The following is a 21,454-nucleotide window of genomic DNA, read 5'->3' on the forward strand; positions in this document are numbered from 1 at the left end:
ATCTCGCAGAAAAATTCTTCATCAAGTCAAGTTCACATTCAAACCCACTGATTGTACAAGCTGTCAATTACAATGAAACAGATTACTACAAATATAAAAGACTGAAGGCCATTCTACTCCCAACTGATGATACCTAATACAACTGCCCCCAGAGGGAGAGCTTAATTGCTCACAAAACTCCCTCTCTCAAATAACTCTCATTACAGATAAAGGGGAATATGAAAAGCACTTGTGCTTCACCCATCCTGACAGTAGATTTAATGGCTCAGTATAACCACTCTGGGTCTGCCTCCCACTGACGAGACCCCAATAAAGGTCAAACCGGTCTGGGTAGTGGCCCTCCCTTAATTCATAGCAGTATACATGTCTGTAAGGAGATGTGTTTTGCATTATGGGAGATACTGAGACAAGGAGTGATGAGATCTTGATCCACCTTTACTACGAGTTGCCAAGGGATGTACCACCTTACCTCAGTCCTGAAGATATTTTCAGGTGCAAACTTTGTTTGCTTACACTTGGATAAAGGATTAAACTAAATTTATTATAGTTTAATCAAGTGCAAAATAATCTTCCAACATCTTTCTCTAAATCCACTGTATTCTACATTCTAAGAACTGCATGGTACTGGCCCTTACACTTTTCAACACGATACAGCTTAATTCTTTTCAAATAAACACTTTTGAAGAGGAGAGATATGAGATGACTACAGTAGTTAGCACAGAACCCTAATCTGCACCTGACAGATTTTTAAGATGAAATAATGCTTCAAAAGCATACCACTACTGTCTCTACCAAAAGTTTAGGAGAAAATCTTCTGCAACACTCAAGTAAGTTATGCACAGAAGCAGAACATGCTGTCAGTGAAGTTGTGTGCATTTACACATTTCATGAGTTTTGATATCAAAGTATATCATCACTTATAAAGTAATAAAATGGCAAAAAAACTTGACTACTCAATTGCATCAACTAATAAATAACCAACAGTATGCACCAGAATGAATTCAGCTAATGCTGAACAACAGCAGATCTACTCACTTTTATAAGTCCCATGGAAAAGTCTGGCAAACCTGAAGTGGTTGCACTTTATGTTTCCAATGCATTTAACTGGGTCTGGCACAAGTGTCTATTAAATAAGCTCCCATTATTTGGTCTGTCCTGCTTTTTAATTGAGTCAACCAGCTTTTTTCCCCCTCTGGATGCATATTGCACATTATTGGTGGTTCCCTATCTTCTAACTATGCAACTAATGCCGGAATCAAATTCAAGCATTAGTTAGGATATATACAGTATATCAATGATCTACTCCAGTTGAACACTAATCCAATGCAGTTTGGCCAATAGCACATTACATTACATTCCTCCTCCTTACTTAACAAACCCTGCACCTCACAAACCACAACACAGAACAACAACCTCTGTAACTCTAAATTCTGATCTCCAAACAATTCTTCAATGGAGTTCAGGTAATTTTGTCAATTTCAATGTCTATAAAATACGGTTCTACTTTATTTCCCAACAAAGAACCATATTCTTCCAGCTTTAGCTTTGACAGACAAATTTCTAGGCAAGATAAGATTTCTCCCCTTGAGATTACCATGACATTAAGCTTCTCTTAGCATATACATGACAAGCAATGCTATCTCTGCATCCAGAAAATGGGATACCAAGGCAAATGACTTCACATCAATTGCCTTGGTATCCCATAATGCAATGCACATATCCTTATGGACATGTATATGCTATGCATTATGGGAAGGGCCACTACTCAAACCAGTTTTGACCTTTATTGAGGTCTCATTAGTGGGAGACAGACCCAGAAGTGATACTAAGGTTGAAGTAATGCAGAAGTCATATTTCCATATACAAGTAGTCTTCTGTATTACTGCTTCATGACGTCTGCATTACTCCAACCTTGGTATCACTTCTGACTGTGGCTCCCACTGATGAGACCTCAAAGGTCAAAACCAGTCTGAGTAGTGGCCCTTGCCATAACGCATAGCATTAAACATGCTGTGCATTATATAAGGATATGTGTTGTATTATGGGATGCTAAGGCAATTGATGTGAAGTTATTAGCTTCTACATACAAGTAGCCCAGTCATGAAGTTACTTCACATGCTTATTCTTGGATAAAGGATGAAAACCCAAGAATACAGTTTCTTTAATTTATAAGATAACCAAGTGAAAAAAACTTTCAACATCTCTAATCCAGAGTATTTTAATAATATGTTGTAACACCTTTTGACTACTTGTATATGGAAATATGACTTCTATGACTGATATATGGAAATATCACATTTTTTGACCAGTAGATTTAAATAGTATTATTTCTGGAGCTCTGTATTACAGGGCCACTTCACTAACCTATTCCACCTCTAGACACAGGCTGTTGGGAAAATGTTGAGCAGCTCATGTGGTTGCTCTTGATATTTCTGAAGCATCTGATCAAGTCTGGCATCACAGCCTTCTTTCTGAGCTGCCATCTTATCACCTCCATCCGTCTATCCTTTGTGGGTAGATTACTAGATTCTTCTCTGGTCATTAAATGCATGTCATTGCTTAAGTATCCTAAGGCCCTATTAATTATCTCTTCTCTCACTAATATCCAATCATTCATAGTCTACTAATGAAAGTATACTATTTATCTTCAAATTATTCACAAAACCCTTGTAGTACTCCAATGACAAGCCTCAAGATCTATGGCTAATGCCCTAAACACAGACATTCTAGCCATTCTCCAGTGGGGGCGAAGATAATTTAGTAACTGAATGCCACTAAAACCCAATCCTAACTTATAGCCCAGGAAGATCATGTCTCACTTTTGTTAAAACATTCCATCCATTTACCAAGTTTAATTTTTCTCTACTTGGGCTGACTTTCACATCTAGCCTTCCTGGCATCAACACATCAAGCCCTTAGGCTCTTCATCTTCCAAAAAACAGGACTATACATTCTAAACATCGCTTTTCTGCTCAACTCTTACACTAAATCCCATATTCAGTCAATCTTAGAATATTGATCTTAACCTTGTGTAATGCCCCAAAACCCTGCTTGAGAATGCAAGACTATATCCAGAAGCAATTACCTTAATAGATGATCCTTCTTTCAATTACTCCTTCTAGTTACTTTCCCATAGATGCTGCTCCACTGAACTGGCTATCACCATTTCTCCACTTCCCTCCAGTGGACAAACATAGACAGCTGATGGTCAACATCTATATATTGTTCAGCTTCAGATCCAGGAAACAATTTCTTATTTCATCTTCATTTCATATATACCTCTGTCCTTTGGAATAGACTTCCCCATTCCAAAGGACAGAGGTATATGTGAAATGAAGATGAAATAAGAAGTTTTATGAACAACATAAAACTTCCAACAATGCTAACAGATGCCTTTCTTCTACATTCTGATCACTTGCCACTGTTATGTTACAGGTCTTGAGACCTGTTGGATGTGGAGTTGATTTAAAAAAAAAAAAAAAAACATATCACAGGAATTTTTTTTTTTTTTTATTCTATTTACCATCAGCAGCAGAAGAAATCTTTAACAAATACCATCCTACTGCATCTACCAATTTTTTTTTTTTTTTTTTTTTAAAATCGATCCCATACATGATACTATTGAAGAATAGTATCAGTCACAATGGGACACATTTTTCCTTCAAGATGACTACCAGTCTACCTACCATTGCTGGACAAACTGGCATGCCTATATCCAAACATTCCAGTTAATTTCAGACTGTGCAGGCCAGTACAGTTTCCCCACACATTTTCATTAAACCTTATTGTAACAGCAAAACTGATCCAAAGCAGGAAGCATCACATTATTCATCAACATTCCTCCTTTAAGGCACTACAAAAAAAAAAATCACTCATATCAGGAAAAAGAACTCCAGATTATCCATTTGCCACGAAATGTTACAGCTGGTAAGATTATGATGTACTCACACATAAGTGGTCCAGGTATTCACCATATCCCTATTTATCTACTCAAGAAGGGTGAAATCTCATTGATTATGTTACTGTTGATAGTGATGTTTTCTTACTGGTGCAGGACACTAGTGTACAGAGGATTTGAAAATGAAAGAGATCACCATTTAATCTTGAGAAGGATAAAATTGAATTTCATATTGAAAACAAAAACACGTAAGGAAGTTTTAAAGTGAATAAAAGTTGATCAGCTGTCAAATGTCAACTGTAGACTAAAATACATAAACGCTACTCAATAAAAAATGAAAGAGATTGAGAACAGGAACAAAACCTCAGAAATTCAGTGGCAAATCCTGAAGAAAACATTGATTGATTCAGCCAGAGAGGTATGTGGTGAGGTTGTCTGCAAGGATAGAAAAATTAGAACTCCATGGTGGACACAAGAAGTTAAAGAGGCAGTGAAGGAAAAGAAGAAAGCATATCAAAAGTTCCTGGCAAATAGGTCAGCTTGTACTCTTAGAGAATACAGAGACAAATGTAAGAAAGCTAAACACTGTAAAACTAGCTAAACAAAACTCATGGAAAAATGTTGGTAATAACATAGAAAATAAATATCAAGAAGATGGCAAAATATTTCAGAGGTTGTTAAAAAAGCTCAGATAAAGGTGACATGAAAACTGGAGAAAAAGATCTCCTTGATGTATGGAGTAATTACTTCAAAAAATTGCTAAATGAAACAATCAGTGACAGGACAGTGGAAAAAAAAAAAAAAACACTCAACAGGCATGCAATCAGGAATACATATTCATACTTAAAGTAGAAAAAGCCATCAAAAGCCTGAAATGTGGAAAGGCAGCTAGAGTAGATGATATTTAACTTAGTCTTTATTTGAATTGTAAGTCAGCAGTTAGAATTGAAGGAAGTATAGGAGATTGTTTAATGTTAAATCTGGTGTGAGACAAAGATGTACATTATCCCCTCTGTTATTCATTATCTATATGGATTACATTATGAAGGAAAATGGTATTAAACCCAATATCAAAATTGGAGATGTTAATCTCAGCTCTTTATTTTATGCAGATGATGTTATACTTCTAAATAAATCTGGAACAAGTCTGCAAGATTCCCTGCTTAAATTGAATAACTGTTGTAAGAGATTTGGTATGAAGATCAGCAAGACAAAGACAATAGGCAGAAGCACTGAAAAAATCATTTGAACAAGTAAAACATTTCGGCTACTTAGACACAAATGTTGTGAAGATGGTAAAAAAAATATGGAAATAGACAACAGAATCAACAAAGGTGGGAAGTCAACTGAATAAATTTATATGGAATAAGAGAGAAATTAGTCAAAACACTAAATTAGATGTATACAAGACAGTAATCTAACTGATAAGCTTAGGCGTTGCTGGTTATTCATGACTTATTTTTTCACGGTATTAACAACACCACAAACACTTTTATTAACAAGGATGTTTTATTAACGCTAATATTTCGCTGATTTTCAAATCAGCATCATCAGAGCACAACACACATGTAAACGCGACAGTGAGTGAAACAATATAATTGCAGAAAGACAAAAGATCTAAAGTCCTATTTTTGGCGCCCTCTAACGAAGGAAAAAAAAAAAAAAAAAAAAAAAAGCAGCAGTTATCCAGGAGTCAAACTCCTGGATAACTGCTGCTTTTTTTTTTTTCGTTAGAGGGCGCCAAAAATAGGACTTTAGATCTTTTGTCTTTCTGCAATTATATTGTTTCACTCACTGTCGCGTTTACATGTGTGTTGTGCTCTGATGATGCTGATTTGAAAATCAGCGAAATATTAGCGTTAATAAAACATCCTTGTTAATAAAAGTGTTTGTGGTGTTGTTAATACCGTGAAAAAATAAGTCATGAATATACAAGACAGTGTTCAAATCCATTTTAACTTATGGATCCGAGAGCTGGATTAGAAATAAAACATTTGACCAAAGACTAGAGACCACAGATATGAGAGTCTTGAGAAAGATTATGGGTGTGAACAGATGGCATCAATGGCAATATCATATTAAAATAGAGGATATCAGGAAAGAACTTAACGTTGTTAGCATCCAGGAACATGTTAGCAGAGTTAATCTCAAGGTAGTATATGGCCACTTAAACAGAATGGAAGAGAGGAAAGAATAGCAAAACAAGTTTTCTCTGCCAGGTTGGCAGGAAAAAGACCCAGAGGAAGACCAAGATATAGGTAGATTGATACGGCAAAAAAAGTATTTTAGAAGACAGAAATATAAGATCTGATAATGTTGGAGCCTTGACATTGATTTGGAGGAAAATTGTTGATAGGAAGTTAGTAATGATGTAAGTTTTTCATGTAGTACTATCATATCTTATACATCCTTAGAGGTACAAGATATGAATTACATGTCAGGAATTTGATGATGATGAAAAGGGGTATAGTGTAATTTGTCAACAGATCAGATTTCCAATGATCTATGGAGCAGTAAATGTTCTTCAGCCAGTGTGAAGAATGCAAAGTTGATATCTGGCTTATGTTCAGACTAACTTGATACCCATGCTTTGCTATGGTATTTAACTACCATAAATGCATTTCAACTCCAAAAACTTTACTTTGATTGCAATAAAGAATTTAAATTTAGCACAACTACCCCATTTCAGGCAACATCCTGAAATTATTAAAATTCATGGTTCCATCGAATGACTGGACCAACACCTCATGTTTAGGTTGAAATTAATTTGATACCTCAATTTATATGTTTAGACATCTGTACATAGAATTTGAAATTTATAGATGTTTGTTATTTAAAACCAATCAAATTATAATACTTCTGGGTATATAACATTTTCCGTTTCATAAATTGTTATTTTCATTTTTTTGAATTGGTTTTATGATATAATAGCATAGTATCCATGCTTTGCAAAAGTAAATGAAAACTTAAAGAAAAAGTATATATATACAGTTTGAATAAAGCAAAGCATGCTGATGCAGAAAATCAGTGAAGTGAAATTCAAAATATAATATTTGATGAAGAAAAAAAGAGAAGACTATAGTAAAAAAATTACACAAAAAATACCTAAGACTTTTTTTCCCCTCTACTTAAGGACCTCTTTTGTAGATCACATTGGTGGTTCTCCCCTTTAGTGCTAGGATCACCAGGCTGTGAGATGGGTTCACTTGGGATTTACCAAGTCAATCCCTGCCACCTTCAGCGACTGCCCCTGGGACATTGATGGTCATAGGAAAGCATACCTCGAGGGGGAGGGAACTGCAACCTCTTGAACTCTAAGGGGGTACTCTGATGGTATGAACACCGATTCCCCCCTCAAGCACAGCTGGTGAACACTGTGGCCTCGATGACATTCCTGTGGAGGACCTTCACTCACAGTCTGGTGCCATTGCAGAGTTTAGGTGGGTATCATGATGAACTCCATGGGATAGCGGACTGCATCATCCATTTGCACGACAAAATCCACAGACTTATTCTCCATCTCTGTCCCTTTGAACGAGTTAAGTAGATTGTCATTAATGAAGCAGCCTTGTTGTTCTTGGCAATCAGAATGGCACGCTTGCAGAGCCAATCCAGACTTCTCCTTGATATTGGCAATATCATGGTATATCCTGGCTGTGAGGTCTGCTAGGGTTGTCACTAATGAGCCCAGGCCTGCAGGAATGGTCACCTTTCTCTTGGACTTGGGATGCTCTCTGTCCCCTATTTTGAGTAGGAGTTTGGAGAATTGCTTAGCGGAGACATCACCTCTCAAGTGGACCCCATTTTCTTCCTGAGAGAGTTCCCAGATGAGGGGCCATAGACACGCTGCCATGACTCGCCTTAACCTCGTCAGCTCAAGTCCCCCTTGGCACTACTGGCAGAATCTGCTGGAAGTCTCCAACCAGCAACATGGTGACTCCCCCATCACTCCATCATTGTCCCTGATGTCTTTGAGCGATATGATCGGTGCCTCAACCCCCCCCCCCCCACCACCACCACCAACCTTGTGCACCATGGTGCTCTCATCCCAATCAATGAGGTTAGTCTCACAGCACTTGGGCCATGTTGCTTTGTTCTGAGATGCTGCACAGGGGTTTCTGCATAGATGAGGTCAAGGGGCAGAGTGGGCCATCTTGTCTCCCTGCAACAGCGTACCAGTGATGTCACCATCACTCCTTACCTTCACCAGGAGCAAGTTGATGAGGAAGGTCTTTCCAGTACTGCCAGGAGATTCCAGGAAAAAGACTTGCCAAGCACCTGACTGAATGCTGCTCATCTGTCAGTGAACCCTCATTATTCAACAGCACTTGTGCAAAGGCATTCATGTCGTAGTTGGTCTCCCTTAGATAGTCCCTGTTCCCCAAGACTCCTCCAGACCTCGTTGGCTGAGGCAGAATGTACTGTGGCAAGTCCTGTCCTCCCAAAGCCAACACTGCATCCACAATCAGTACTTGATGCACAATGCCTTGCAACTCCCTCTCCACCTGCAGCATAATGTCCTCCGAGAGAGCCTGTCTCTGTACCTCTCCCAAAGACTCAGAGGATCGAAGAGTTGATAGAACACCAACACTGTGAAGAGCTCCTGCACCATGAAGGGAGAATCACATAGCTTCCTTCAAGGTAGTGTCTCGGTGCTTGTGATCCTCCAGTCTTCAGCTCTGAAAAAGACATTAGGCCTCAAACCTCATGTAGCAGCAGATGGAAATGATAACACTCAGTGTTGTTTGGGTGGATGGTGTACACCCTTCCCAGTATGTGGTCCTTATTCACTCCTGGCCAGCCATCGACATCCTTCCCCCACTTCCTTCTCATGAACTTATTATTCTTCCACACAAAGTAAGAAGGGATCGCGGAGTACAGGAGGAATTTTGCAAAACTGTCAGTTTTGTGTAGCTCAAAGAAAGCCAAGAGTGTTGTCTGAGGAGGGTTACCGAGCTTTTCTGCCAAGTTGTTGGAGGTGAAGTACACACACTGACCATTCTCGAGGGATGAATAGCAAGATGCAAAAAGTGGGGTACCTCTTATGAATGGGGAACACTAAGATCCTTCATAACACCTCCGAGATGCTGATGTACCACCCACTCTCGTATAAGTTCACCTCATCCCTCTCATTCTCCAGGACAAAAGCTGCCTGGTTATTGCCCTTGTTCACATACTTGCAAATGTGCTTGGACTTGACAGAGTTGCATAATTCCCGACGGATGTGAGCATCGAAAATGCATGACAGGACAGTGTTGTAAGACACAACCCAGCAGTTGTCCAGCTCTATCCCATTGATTTCTATGGTGAAGCCACCATCAACTGCAGATCTCCTCCAATACTGCATATATCCATCATCTCCTGTTTGAATGTCCTTGAGATTCTTGTGTAGAGGCTTAAGTGCTGTGAGGACATTATGTTGGAGGTTTAATGGATTTTTTACAACACTCAAAAAGAATTAAAATAGAATTTAATACTTCCTATATTTCGTCCTAGTCGCTAGGACATCTACGGGGATTACAAAAACAATTATTGTAACATGCACACAAAAACTTACAATACTAAGCCCAACCACATGGGTGACACTAAAGTCCTATCTCCTTCCCAGTATGTGGTCCTTATTCATTCCTGGCCAGCCATAGACATCCTTCCCCCACTTCCTTCTCATGAACTTGTTATTCATAGGACTTTAGTGTCACCCACGTGGTTGGGCTTAGTATTGTAAGTTTTTGTGTGCATGTTACAATAACTGTTTTTTTAATCCCCGTAGATGTCCTAGTGACTAGGAAGAAATATAGGAAGTATTAAATTCTATTTTAATTTTTTTTGAGTGTTGTAAAAAATCCATTAAACCTCCAACATAATGTCCTTGAGAATTGGCCAGGGTTATCTCTTGCTGCAGCTGCCTCCTTTCATGCAGTGCAAATTGTGGTTCAAGCAGCCACAGGATCCATGAATCATGTTGGCCTTGACAATGTTGTGGCAGAGAGGGTCTTGCTGAGGTTAAGATATTTCAGCACGGACAACTTTGTCGATCATGTCAGGAAAGATGTGCTGCTCTGGCCACAACAAGATTTGAATGTGAGGTAGACCCCTGCTTTTGCCACTCCAGAGAGTACATGAAGCACCTCACTCCCACAAACAGACTGCTCTTGTTCAAGAAAGTCATCTTCTTCACCTTGAGATGGAACACCCTGGCTACAATGTTGTGATGATTGTGGGACTTTTGCCCAAGCAGCAGTGCATCTGTGATATCCATCCACCTGGGTTTACAGGTGAAAGTGATGAACAGATCAGGATGGCTGTGGTGGCAGATGTCATGGCATCTTGAGTCCACTTATGCATGTAGCAAGCCCCCCCCCCCCACCATTTGACCTAGCTGAGCAGCATCAGCATCCTGCCTCTCCATGGCATCCCTCAGGTGAATGTAGCTGTCTGCCCTCAGCTGCACCTGGTGTTTCTAAGGTAGTTCAATCTCTATTTTGTCCTCAGTCTCTATTTTGGCAAGGTGCAGCTCCAAAAATTGACTTAAGAGGTTGCAGAAGTACATCATGTGGTTGACCTCCTCTCGCCTGACCATGATGTAGAAGCTCACTGCAGAGACCATCTTCTTAAGGGGCAACTTGGTCTTGGGGTCACACTGAGGCAGGGCAATGGAGTGCCCATCCTTTCCATGGCAGAACAGGAATGGGTACTGCAGGATGTTGTACAACCGGTGGATCTCACTGATGCACCGGAGTGTTGTTGTGGCTCTGCAGCACAATATCTCACTGCTCGAATTGCTGACCAACAATCACCAGAGCCAACACATTTGCTGTTGGCACATGGAAGTGACCTTCATGAGCGTCAGCAGGCTTTCTATCTGCATGGATGATGACTTCAAATTTCTTGCAGGTACCTTTTCCAGGACAGTCTTCAGGACCTTTATGTAGCTGTTGATGTCATGTAGCATTCTCTGCAGTTGTTTGACCAATCCTTGTTTAACATCAGGAAAGTTGCTGCACCTGAAGAGCACTTCCCTACCAAGTGATACTCTTGTCCCTGAACTTTGAAGGTTGGTATGAAGCTGTCTCGTAGAACCTGCTTGGCCCCGAATGATGTTATGTTGAAACAATTATTGTATTTCCGAACACGGTCCATGAAGTGCATGTGCTCAGGGTGGCTGTGCATTACCAGGCTTACTGTAGAGAGGCTTAGGCAGAGGTTCGAAGGGCAGGAGCTGCACCTTGCCAGCACTGCAGCACATTCCGGGGCCTCCTCCTCCTTCCACTTGAGGACATTGCAGTACTGGCACTTGTGGCTCGTGGTATCCAGAGCTACAGTACTATCTGCCTCATAAGCCATGTCAGGATCATATGCCGTGCTTGAGTGAGCCTTGACATGGAAGTGCTCACCTTCCTAATCGTCTTCCAGGATTGCTTTGCTCATATCACGACTCTGCTGCTCTGTGCACTTGGGGTTATTTTGTTGGTACTTGGCCACTGCAGCACGGTGCACCACAGGATTGCTTTGCACCTGTTTCCTTGCCTCATTCTTAAGTTGTTTCCTCCTTTTAGCTTCAGTACATCTGGCATGACTCGATGTACTGAAGAGATGTACTCTTTGCCAGAAGCCTTTTTGGGGACAGGAAGAGGTGATGGCTGCGAGAGGTCGAATCAGGCTGAGGGAGGGGTGGTGTGGTGGACACTTCAGATTCACATGGCAGGTACACATTAAAATGGACTCTAGAAAAGGTCCTTATTTTGTAAATATTATTTTGTATCATGTAGCTTTTATTCACTTTTGTCTATGCTGTAGACCAGTGGTCGATATCACATTGTTAGGGGTCGATAGAAAAATATAAGACATCATTGTACGGGTAATATTTAATTCGTTTAACTTGAATTATTTCCATCCTGAATGACAATGCAATTATGAGTGAATTGTGGGAACAGCGACATGAATAGGACCTGTAAGATGGAGCAAGGTCATGAAAATAGTTACGGAGGCCAATCAACTAGGCCAAAATGACGTATTTACCAACAAGCATCTTTTTTGCTTATCCTATTATAATTACGTAATAGTAAAATAAAGAGGGTCAATAAAAAGTCAAGAAACTCTTGAAGGGGGCCGACGGTCAAAGAAGTTGGGCGACCCCTGCTGTAGACTGTTAGAATATCAGCTCATTTACCATTTAATGATTTCTAGTATCATTCTATTTTTGCAAAGAAACAGTTAACATTTTCTGTCATTCAAAAAATGTACTAATACTATCCATGCTTGTCAGCATGCAGTATAACAGCTGGGACTATTACTGCCAACATTTAAGTAACAGGCGATTCAAAATAACGGTAGATGTTTCAAACATTTAATGATTAAAATCATGCATAATGAATAATTATGCATGTTTAAGGCAGCAAAATTACAATGATTGATTAGCACTTTCAAAAAAAATTACTTTTAAAGTTAACTAAGCTACCACTTTGTAGCTTTCTTAAACTTGTTGATCTACCAACGAAATAAAACTATTTACTTGTTTTTTTTAATACTTATACTTACCTATTTTTGAATCAATGTGCCAGTCAGGAAGGAGTCTCAGTGTGAATAAGCTTACTGTCCAGTAAATCAAACCACCATACACAATTACTTCTACTGCTTTTGTAACAAGATACCTTGTCCACCGAAATGCTGCAGCACTAGATGCTTTATTGCCTGAAGAAGAACAATAATATTAAATGGCGATGAGCATCACATAACTAATACCTCATGTGAGTATATGTTTACTCAATATATCAAGATAGGATATCTGGAATACAAACTACTGATGAAGGAAAGGGATACTACTAAAGCCTGGCAGAGATGCACATTGCTGCTTACCACATAATGCACAATAACCCACACAAATTTTAGTAACAATCAGAATTTTCTGTGGTAGAATACCAGAATCTTGTTTAATGGGAACTTTAAGCAGCTTTTGTCTTGTTAAGACAGTTTGCGTTTACACATTTTTTAAATCTTTTCTACTGAGTAGTAAAAGGGGGGGGGTCACATGAGTTCATTTCCATTTGTGCATTGACTTAACTTTATTCTCTTAGAATACAGATTAACTCAGAAGTAAAAATATATATACTTAAGAATATGCAAAAAAATTACAAGATAAAGAAACTGCTTAAATAGACTAAATGAACCATAGCCTTCTGATTAATAATATATATACTTTTAAGATATGTTAATAATCACAGATCATTTATTCACTGACACTATTACCAAATTGTTTTCACAACTTATTGATTTATACACGAGAATCAAGTCCACCAAATGAATAGTTTCAATTGTCTCAGCAAATTTTTACATTTCTATTCTCAAAACATAAATCCTAGTTGATTTGGTCCACATATATATATATTTTTTTTTTTTCTTCCACACTGTCACATGAAGCACGAATGTTATTATAGTTCAAGAATTTCCTGAAAATGCTCATATCTCTTATGTCTCTGAGTTTTTTTTTTTTTTTTTTTTTTTTTAATGCTATAGTAAAACATGTTCAATATCATGCAACTTTTTCAAAATAAGTCCTCTGGTCTGAAGTTCTTATTTCTCTTATAACTTGGTTATCAATGCTTTGCACCATTATTTTCCTTGTCGAGCAAACATCAACTGTACAGCTTGTAGAAATTAATGACTACCAAATTGTGATTAACAAAATGAGTCTTTTAAGACAAAGAACAGATATTAATAATTCAGCAAAGATCACTAACATTATGAATCTAAGACCTCTAGCAGGCACAATTTAATCACAAAATTATTTTCTGGACATTTTCTAACCGGACATATGGAAAGCACCTTTGGAATGTAGTTACAATAACCTAACTAATTATACGAATTCTAACATGCAAAAACTATTACTTTAAAAAAAGGACTCATAAATGGAAGTTATATTTTTAGTTGATTCCTCTCACTCTGGTTTTTATACACAGTGCATGTGATGCCGTTCAAGGCCCATACCAAGGGGCATAGAGAAAGACAGAACATGTGACAAGACTGGGGTTCAAGGTTATTTTGTGAGAAGCCTGTAATGCTGGTGCAAGTGATTTTTATCCATTTTATTGTTTTTTCTTAGAAAAATTCGTGTTTCCTACTGTTGATTTTCAATGTTTTCATTGTATTTGGTGCATTACATGACAGATATTGCAATACTGAAACTCATTAAAATATTATGCAGATATGGCAGCAATAAACAAAGAATGACTAAGATAGCAAACAATTTGATGTGAAAAAAGAATGGATTTATATAAGATAGATGACTTGTACTAGAATGTGTTTGGTATCTTCTACAAGATAATTACTTGAAACAGCACATAACTGAAGGGACATGTGGTGTGAGAGTGTTGGACCTGGTTATTGGTTCAGAGGATATATGCATAAGTAAGGTGTCCTCGTTACCTCCAATCGGTGAAAGCAATCATGTGGTATTGACTTGGGAGGTTGCAAAATCTGTGGATTTTTCTGTTAAGAAGGGATATATATATGGAACTACAGGTTAGGCAATTATAACAAGCTTCGCAGTGAGCTTGCAGCCATCCCATGGCAGAACATATTGCAGGGGAAGGATGTTAACAGTGCATGGGATAAAATCAGCAGGTATCTGAGGAAAGCATTATCAGATTGTGTCCCCATGGTCAGGAAGTCAAACAAGGTAGGCGTTAGATGGATGAGCAGCAGTATCAAACTTGATCTGCAAAAAAAAGAAAATGTTATGGAGAATTTACAAGGAGAAAGGCGATCAGTACATCCATGAGCAGTACAAGGCTCAAGCTAGGAAGGTTACCAGCATAGTAAGAAAAGCTAAATCAGATTATGAGAAGACCTTAGCCAAAGAGATCAAGGGTAATCCCAAAGAGTTCTTCTGCTATGTGGCAAGTAAAAGGAAGAATGACTTCGGAAGGATAACTTTAGTGGGTGCTGATTGTATTGAGGTGACAAAATCAGATGTAATAGTCAAGTTACTGAGTGATCACTTTTCAAAAGTCTATCACCCAAGTGAGGATATCTCTGTACCTGTAGCAATAATTAATGTGAGAATTGAAGCTAAGAAATCAGAGACATTTAATATATTGCAAAATTTAAATGCAAACATTGCTGTAGGCTTAGATGGAATATCAGCTCAGGTGTTGCGTGAACGTGCAAATGAATTGTCAACCCATCTTACTTGGATATTTAATTTAAGTTTGAACTCTGGTATGGTCCCTAGGGAGTGGAAGTTAGGCAAAGTGGTTCCTTTGCATAAGGGTGGCTCTAAAACTGAGGTAGTTAATTACAGACCAATCACCATCTCAGGAGTAGTGGTAAAAGTATTGGAAAAGTTGGTTAAAGACAAAATTCAAGAATGGATGGATCAGGATATGATACTCAATAGAGTATGGTTTTGTTAAAGGTAGATCCTGCCTTAGCAATCTAACTTTTCATAATAGAATGAAATCTGAGTTGGACAAAGGAACTGGCTACACAGGTACTTCTGGATTTTGCTAAGGCTTTTGACAGGATACCCCATAGAACACTGTTACGCAAATTGGAGCAGATGGGAATGGATACTAAATTGGTGATATGGATAGGAGAATGGCTCAGGGAGAGATAGCAGAAGGTGGTGTATGGAGGAGCAGAGTCCAGGATGAGCCAAATGACCAGTGGTGTGCCTCAGGGCTCTATGCTTGGGCCATCATTGTTTAATTTGTATATAAATGATATAGGAAATGGCTTATAGGGAGATATTCAGTTGTTTGCTGATGATGCAAAGTTGGGTAGCACAATAAAAAATCAAGCTGATGTTGAAAGTTTGCAGAATGATTTAAATAAGCTGGTAGAATGGGCAAAAGGTAATGGATGTCAGTTCAATGTGGAAAAGTGTAGTCATGCATTTTGGGATTAAAAGATTACCAGCTGTGCACTACATTGATGGAACAGTACTCCAAGAGATTGATGAGGCTAGGGACTTAGGGGTGATGGGTAGATAGGGAGATGAAGTTCAGAGGACACATTGCTAAGGTGTCCAAGATTGCACATAGGATTACTTGGTTGTTGAGGAACACACTGACATCCAGAGATAAAGAGGTTATTATTCCCCTTTATAGAGTTGATACTTCCACATTTGGATTATTGTGCTCAGGTCTGGTCACCTGAATTCCTCGGAGATGAGGTTGTGGAGAGGGTTCAGAGAAGAGTGACTAAGTTGGTGAGTGATGGAAAAAATGCTCCCTACATTGATAGATTGTGGACTGCAGAGGTTGGTTGATAGGCAGAGAAGAGGAGATAAGATAGAAACATTTAAATTACTGTAAGGTTTTTATAGGATTGATGCAGGGGAAATGTTTCAGCTGTGCGATAGTGATGGAAGAACAAGAGGTCATCTCTGGAAATTAAAGAAGAGTGTGGTTAACAAGGTTGTCAGAACAAGGTTTTTTGCCTGGAGGATGGTGAATGAGTGGAATTCATTGCCTGACTTAGTTGTGAACTCTTCGTCTGCAAATGAATTCAAGAAGAGATATGACAGATTGTTTTGCTAGTTTGGGTCTCCCGCGATGAGTCTACCGACTCCATGGAGATACCCGTAATAATAATAATATCATTAGGAGTGAAGAGAAATAATTTAATTGTGTGAGACCAAATATGGAGTCAGGAAAACTAGATCATGAAAGGGATGGCGAGAATCTGTGCATAAGAATGACCAAGTCATGTAAGTCTTAATGATATGAATTTTGAATTATAATGGAGGTCATTATGAGTGTGCCTGCCCAATTCAGACTCATTAAGTATGTACAAGGATATCTGTATAAACAAGGTATTAGATACGAACAGTAACTGAAAGTTGTGCATACTACAGGAGGAAAGTATATAAAAAGCCTGGAAGTAACTTATGTCTATACATACAGGAATGCCCAGAATATCACAAACAAGGGAGGTGGGGAGGGGGGTAGAGTGTTTTTTTTTTTTCCCTTCTTCTTGAATACTTTGGGTCTTCAGATTGCAAGCATTAGAGAGATATAGGTTGAATAACACCTGGGGCACATCCGAAAAAAACAACAACCTTACAACCACTTACAGACCACGAAAAAAAATTGGCAACCTATGTTTGCTCCACCAAAGATTAGCCACATTCCCTAGACCTACCACGTCCCCTCTAGGTCTAGGGAATGTCGTACTACAGCCAAACAGGCAATAATAGAATTTCTTAACACATGGACTGATCAGTTTCCATCATTACAGCCATTCTAGACTTGCTGACCATGTTTTGGACACTCAATCACTCTTTTGTGCCGCTGCCAATACAAATATGAGAGACTATTCCTGGAATATGCTTCAGCCCTGAGAAACTTTCCAAACTGCAACAATATTGGGGTGCATGAAATTGCCTCAAATTTGGGAAGCATCCATCCTCAGATCTTCAGCCCAATGTCCATGACCATCCAATTTAACCCACTAAGGGGTGCCATGTAGGAGTCTAGACCTAACTTTGGTTGCCTTTCTTCAGCCTCATTCATCAAGTGCTAGTACCAGTGTGCACAAATCATTGCTTTGTAATCCTTAATGATAACAATGTAACACTGCCAAAATATAGGGAATATTAAAGTTATTATAATTAATATTTAGAATACATACATTGCAATTTCCTGAAAAATGATATTTATTCAATTGATTGTTACTACCAGATAGAGGAGTCAGAGTTTGCTAATTGTTTTGATAATTTGTAGCATGTGGAATCAGTAGCATCTACTATAGGTCTTATGGGGAGAATTGCATTTATGGATTTTTGGTGAACCGTCCGAAGCATGGAAGATACTTTTTTTTAAGTAGGCTTAACCTGCAATTCTGGTGGTATTGTTATCTAGTGGGATATAGGTAGAGCAGTCTAAAAGAATGATATCCATTTTACAATTGTATTCTATAGCATTAAGTATCAATACCATTATCTACTCTGGTGATAGCAATACTTTTATCTCTCCATAGCTTTCTGAGAGCAGCAGGTTGGCCAGAGGATAGATTACTTTTCAGAGGCACGGACTGGGAAAGAATATCGATGATGTTCAAGTGTGATGTTGTTGTTGGCTATTTCGGGAGTTAGTTACAGATTCTACATTGTACATTAGATCCAGCACCCGGCACTTCCTTCAGTGTTACGGCAAAATTGCTGCTGAGGCTTAGGATGCTGACAGCATCTTTGTTAATCTTTTTTGAAGACACATTCACTATAGTTTGGGGAGACTGAATTCATGACTGGCATTTAGAGCAAAAACTATTATATTATACTTTTTGATGTGCTGGTTTCTTATTTTTAAAATTTCTCTTTAGATGGATGTTTCTGAAATATTTAAGAGAATGGAAGAAAGCTCAGGTTTGAGGATCACTAAGAGCCTTGACCGTAGCAAGCTGATGACAGCATTGGAAACAGTGAGGCTGGTGCACACTGCAGCAATCTGTTCTCGCAATAGTGCAAGACTGGTATATTTGTATATACAGAGGGCTTTTTTAGGACAGAACTTGATTTTAAGTTTGATACAATTAAGGATCACTCTCATATTCTAAGGTTTTTTTTTTTTTTTTTTTTTTTTAGAAAGGCCAGCCAATTTAATTGCCTAGATGGCTATCATATTATCTTGCTTCTTCTTCCTATCCAGGTTCTAGGCCAAGTGGCCTGTTCTGGACTCAGTCCATCTTCTTGGTTGTCTGTTATTCCTTGTTCCTCTAGGTTTATATGTTAAGATCTTTTTTGGTAATCTTTCTCTCTGCATTCTTACTATAGGGTCTAGTCAGTTTTTCCTATATTTAATCATTGAGTCTGTTATGGAATTAATTTTAAGATTAATTATTTCACTATTTTTTCCTTTTTTTTATTTTTATCTAACAGGGTTAGTTTTTCTAAGGAATTTCATTTCTGCTGCCTGAATTCTCTATATATCTCTTTCTCTGAAGATCCATATTTCACTTCCATATAATAGTGTAGGTTTGTCTGGCATTTTTCATACCGCAAGCAGGCAAACTGGCCCCGTGAACATACACTCCTACAGCCAAGAATATATCCCTCCCCTTCCCCCTAGCAGCAGACTAGGCGACAGGTCAGTTGGGAGTGGTACTAACGAGAAGTGGCATCTAAGTAACACACGGACCCTGCATAGGAAGGGAATAACACATAGTGAAAGAAGAAAGAAGTGTAGGTTTGGCTATTGTTTTGTAGATTCTAATTCTTGTGTGTTTCTGTATGTAGTCAGGTTTAAAGGCTCTGTTAATTACTCCAGTGATTTTATAAAGTTTATCATCTTAAAATCAATGTAAAAATTCAGCAGTAGTGATGCCTTGTACTTGTGTTAATAGTGCACATTAAAGTAAATTACCTTAATACAAAGATTAAAAATGAATAATTCAGAAATAATTTATTCTAATTAATTACTGTTCTTTTTTGATTCCTTCATTGAAAGAAAGTTCAGAATACATAATTTTTAGTATTTGACTGATTTTTCATATTATTAATCATGTATTTCTACAATACAAGTTTATTGTAAAAATATATAATTAAAAAAAAATTTTTTTTTTAATATGCTTTTATCCTATATTTGTTTGTAGTGGGCAGGCTATTAATGCATTTGTAGCGTAGAAAAGATAAGCCTTTTTCTTTTTTCTCTTTTGATTCCGAATTCAAACTGTTAAAATCTCTTTCCATTTCTTTGACAATGATTTTTTTTTTTTTTTACAAACAACTACACAAAGTTTAAATTAAGCAAATGCAGTATCTACATCAGTGTTTCTCAACGTAGGGCATATGTCCCACAGGAGGGCAATTTGAATATTTGGGGGGGGGGGGGGGGGATTAGAAAATGATGTTGCATTCGTCACCTCATCACTACTGATATACTCAAAACACTCACCATTGTCGGCGAGGGGGGAGACATCAAAATCTTTGAGGGGGGCATGATCCAAAAAACGTTGGGAAATACTGATCTACATATAAATAAAATTACTGCAGAGGTTTCAGCAGTACATAAATAGATAACAGTACAAGTTAACAAATGCATATACAAAACAAGCCAAGGACTGCATTATCTACATATAGATAAGATTATAAACAAATGTTATTATAATAATACATAAAGAGTCAAAAAGGAATTATTATACAGCATATATGCATAAAAATTAAGTTTAGCATTGTGGTATTTACATATTAACAAAATTACAACAGGGTGACACAAATATACAAGATCAAGGTCTATGGTAATACATAACTGGTCAAAACTTACACTAATGAATAATATGTATGTATAAAAGTTAAGTTAAGCAATACAGTATTTACATATAAACAAACTTAGTGTTTGTACAAATTAATTTTTTATAAAAAATTAAAAACATGCAATCTGCCTGAGTCTGCTAGCATTTGCTTGAGTGTATATGGCTTGGTTAGATAGATGAAAATTTCATTCCTCTCTCGTGTAAAGTGTTGGCACTCTACCAAAATATGACAAATAGTGAGATGTGTATTGCATTTTTCACATATGTTGCACATTCTTCTCTCCCACTTTCAGAAATTTCCTCGCAGGCCAGTCTCTCTTCACATAGTGCAAAGTCCTTGCTCAGCTGTCCCATTCACACAAAAAGCAGCAGTACTTCAGATATCTCAGCTGCAGACACATCAACACAGACACTACCTTCATATCACCACAGAGATACCAGCTTCACTTGCTGTATTGAAGACAATCCAACAGCTGCTTCAAGTTGTCATAGGTTTCTTTCATGTAGGCAGCGGGTCCAACTGGAACAGATGGAAACATATGCAGCAACACTGCCTCGAGACTCAATTTAAATGAGTCTATGAATAGTCACTATTATTGTGGGTAATGTTGGATTCGAAGGTCATTTATCAGGCCTTCGAATCTACATCATAGCAGAACAAGGTGATCTTCCTTTCAGAAGGAAGGCAAACTGCTCATGACAAGTGCAAAACGAAGTCACTCAGAAATTTTCCTTGAGAAGATTCCATTGTAGAAGTCTTGATCCTAGTAATCCCAATTTGGCCTTGGACAGCTTCAGATTGCAAATGATCATTCAGTTCTTCTTGTGTGAGAATGTGTGGAGCAGATGACACACTGTGGCCAACATGTGGATCATCATTAGGTGCCGAAGGCTCAGGAGAACCCGACATCGGTTCGCCTCCATCCTCATTGTCCTCTGAATCTATGGAAAATTATTTGTTCCAGAACCTCCGAAATTATGGAAAATTTCGGAGGTTCTGGAACAGGAAGTTCCAGAACCTCCGAAAGCTGGGTCAGAAGTAAAACACTTGACCAAAAACTAGAGACCGCAGATATGAGAGTCCTGAGAAAAATTAGAGGCATGAACAGATGGCATCAATGGCAATATCATATTAAAAACAAGGATATTAGGAAAGAACTTGACATTGTCAGCATCCAGGAATGCATTAGCAGAGCAAATCTCAGGTGGTATGGTCACAATTGACAATTATGTCTTTAGGGGTGAAGCAAGATGCTTTTCATATTCCCCGCTATCTGTTGTGGTTGCAGTGAAGGTAAAATTTAT

General features: G+C 38.2%; 1 protein-coding gene across 1 annotated transcript in view; it reads right to left on the reverse strand.

Annotated features, from left to right (window-relative positions):
• LOC150092681 (lipase maturation factor 2-like) overlaps positions 1 to 21,454 on the reverse strand; it is a 332,985-nt gene that overhangs the window by 131,545 nt on the left and 179,986 nt on the right. Inside the window, exon 8 of the mRNA XM_090414594.1 lies at positions 12,437 to 12,589. Within this exon, the coding sequence (XP_090270720.1) occupies positions 12,437 to 12,589 (153 nt within the window). The remainder of the gene's footprint in view (positions 1 to 12,436; positions 12,590 to 21,454) is intronic.

This window comes from Typopeltis vanoorti, chromosome 25, assembly GCF_054136105.1.
Source record: "Typopeltis vanoorti isolate ZY-2024b chromosome 25, IOZ_Tvanoo_1.0, whole genome shotgun sequence".
NCBI classification, from domain to species: domain Eukaryota; kingdom Metazoa; phylum Arthropoda; class Arachnida; order Uropygi; family Thelyphonidae; genus Typopeltis; species Typopeltis vanoorti.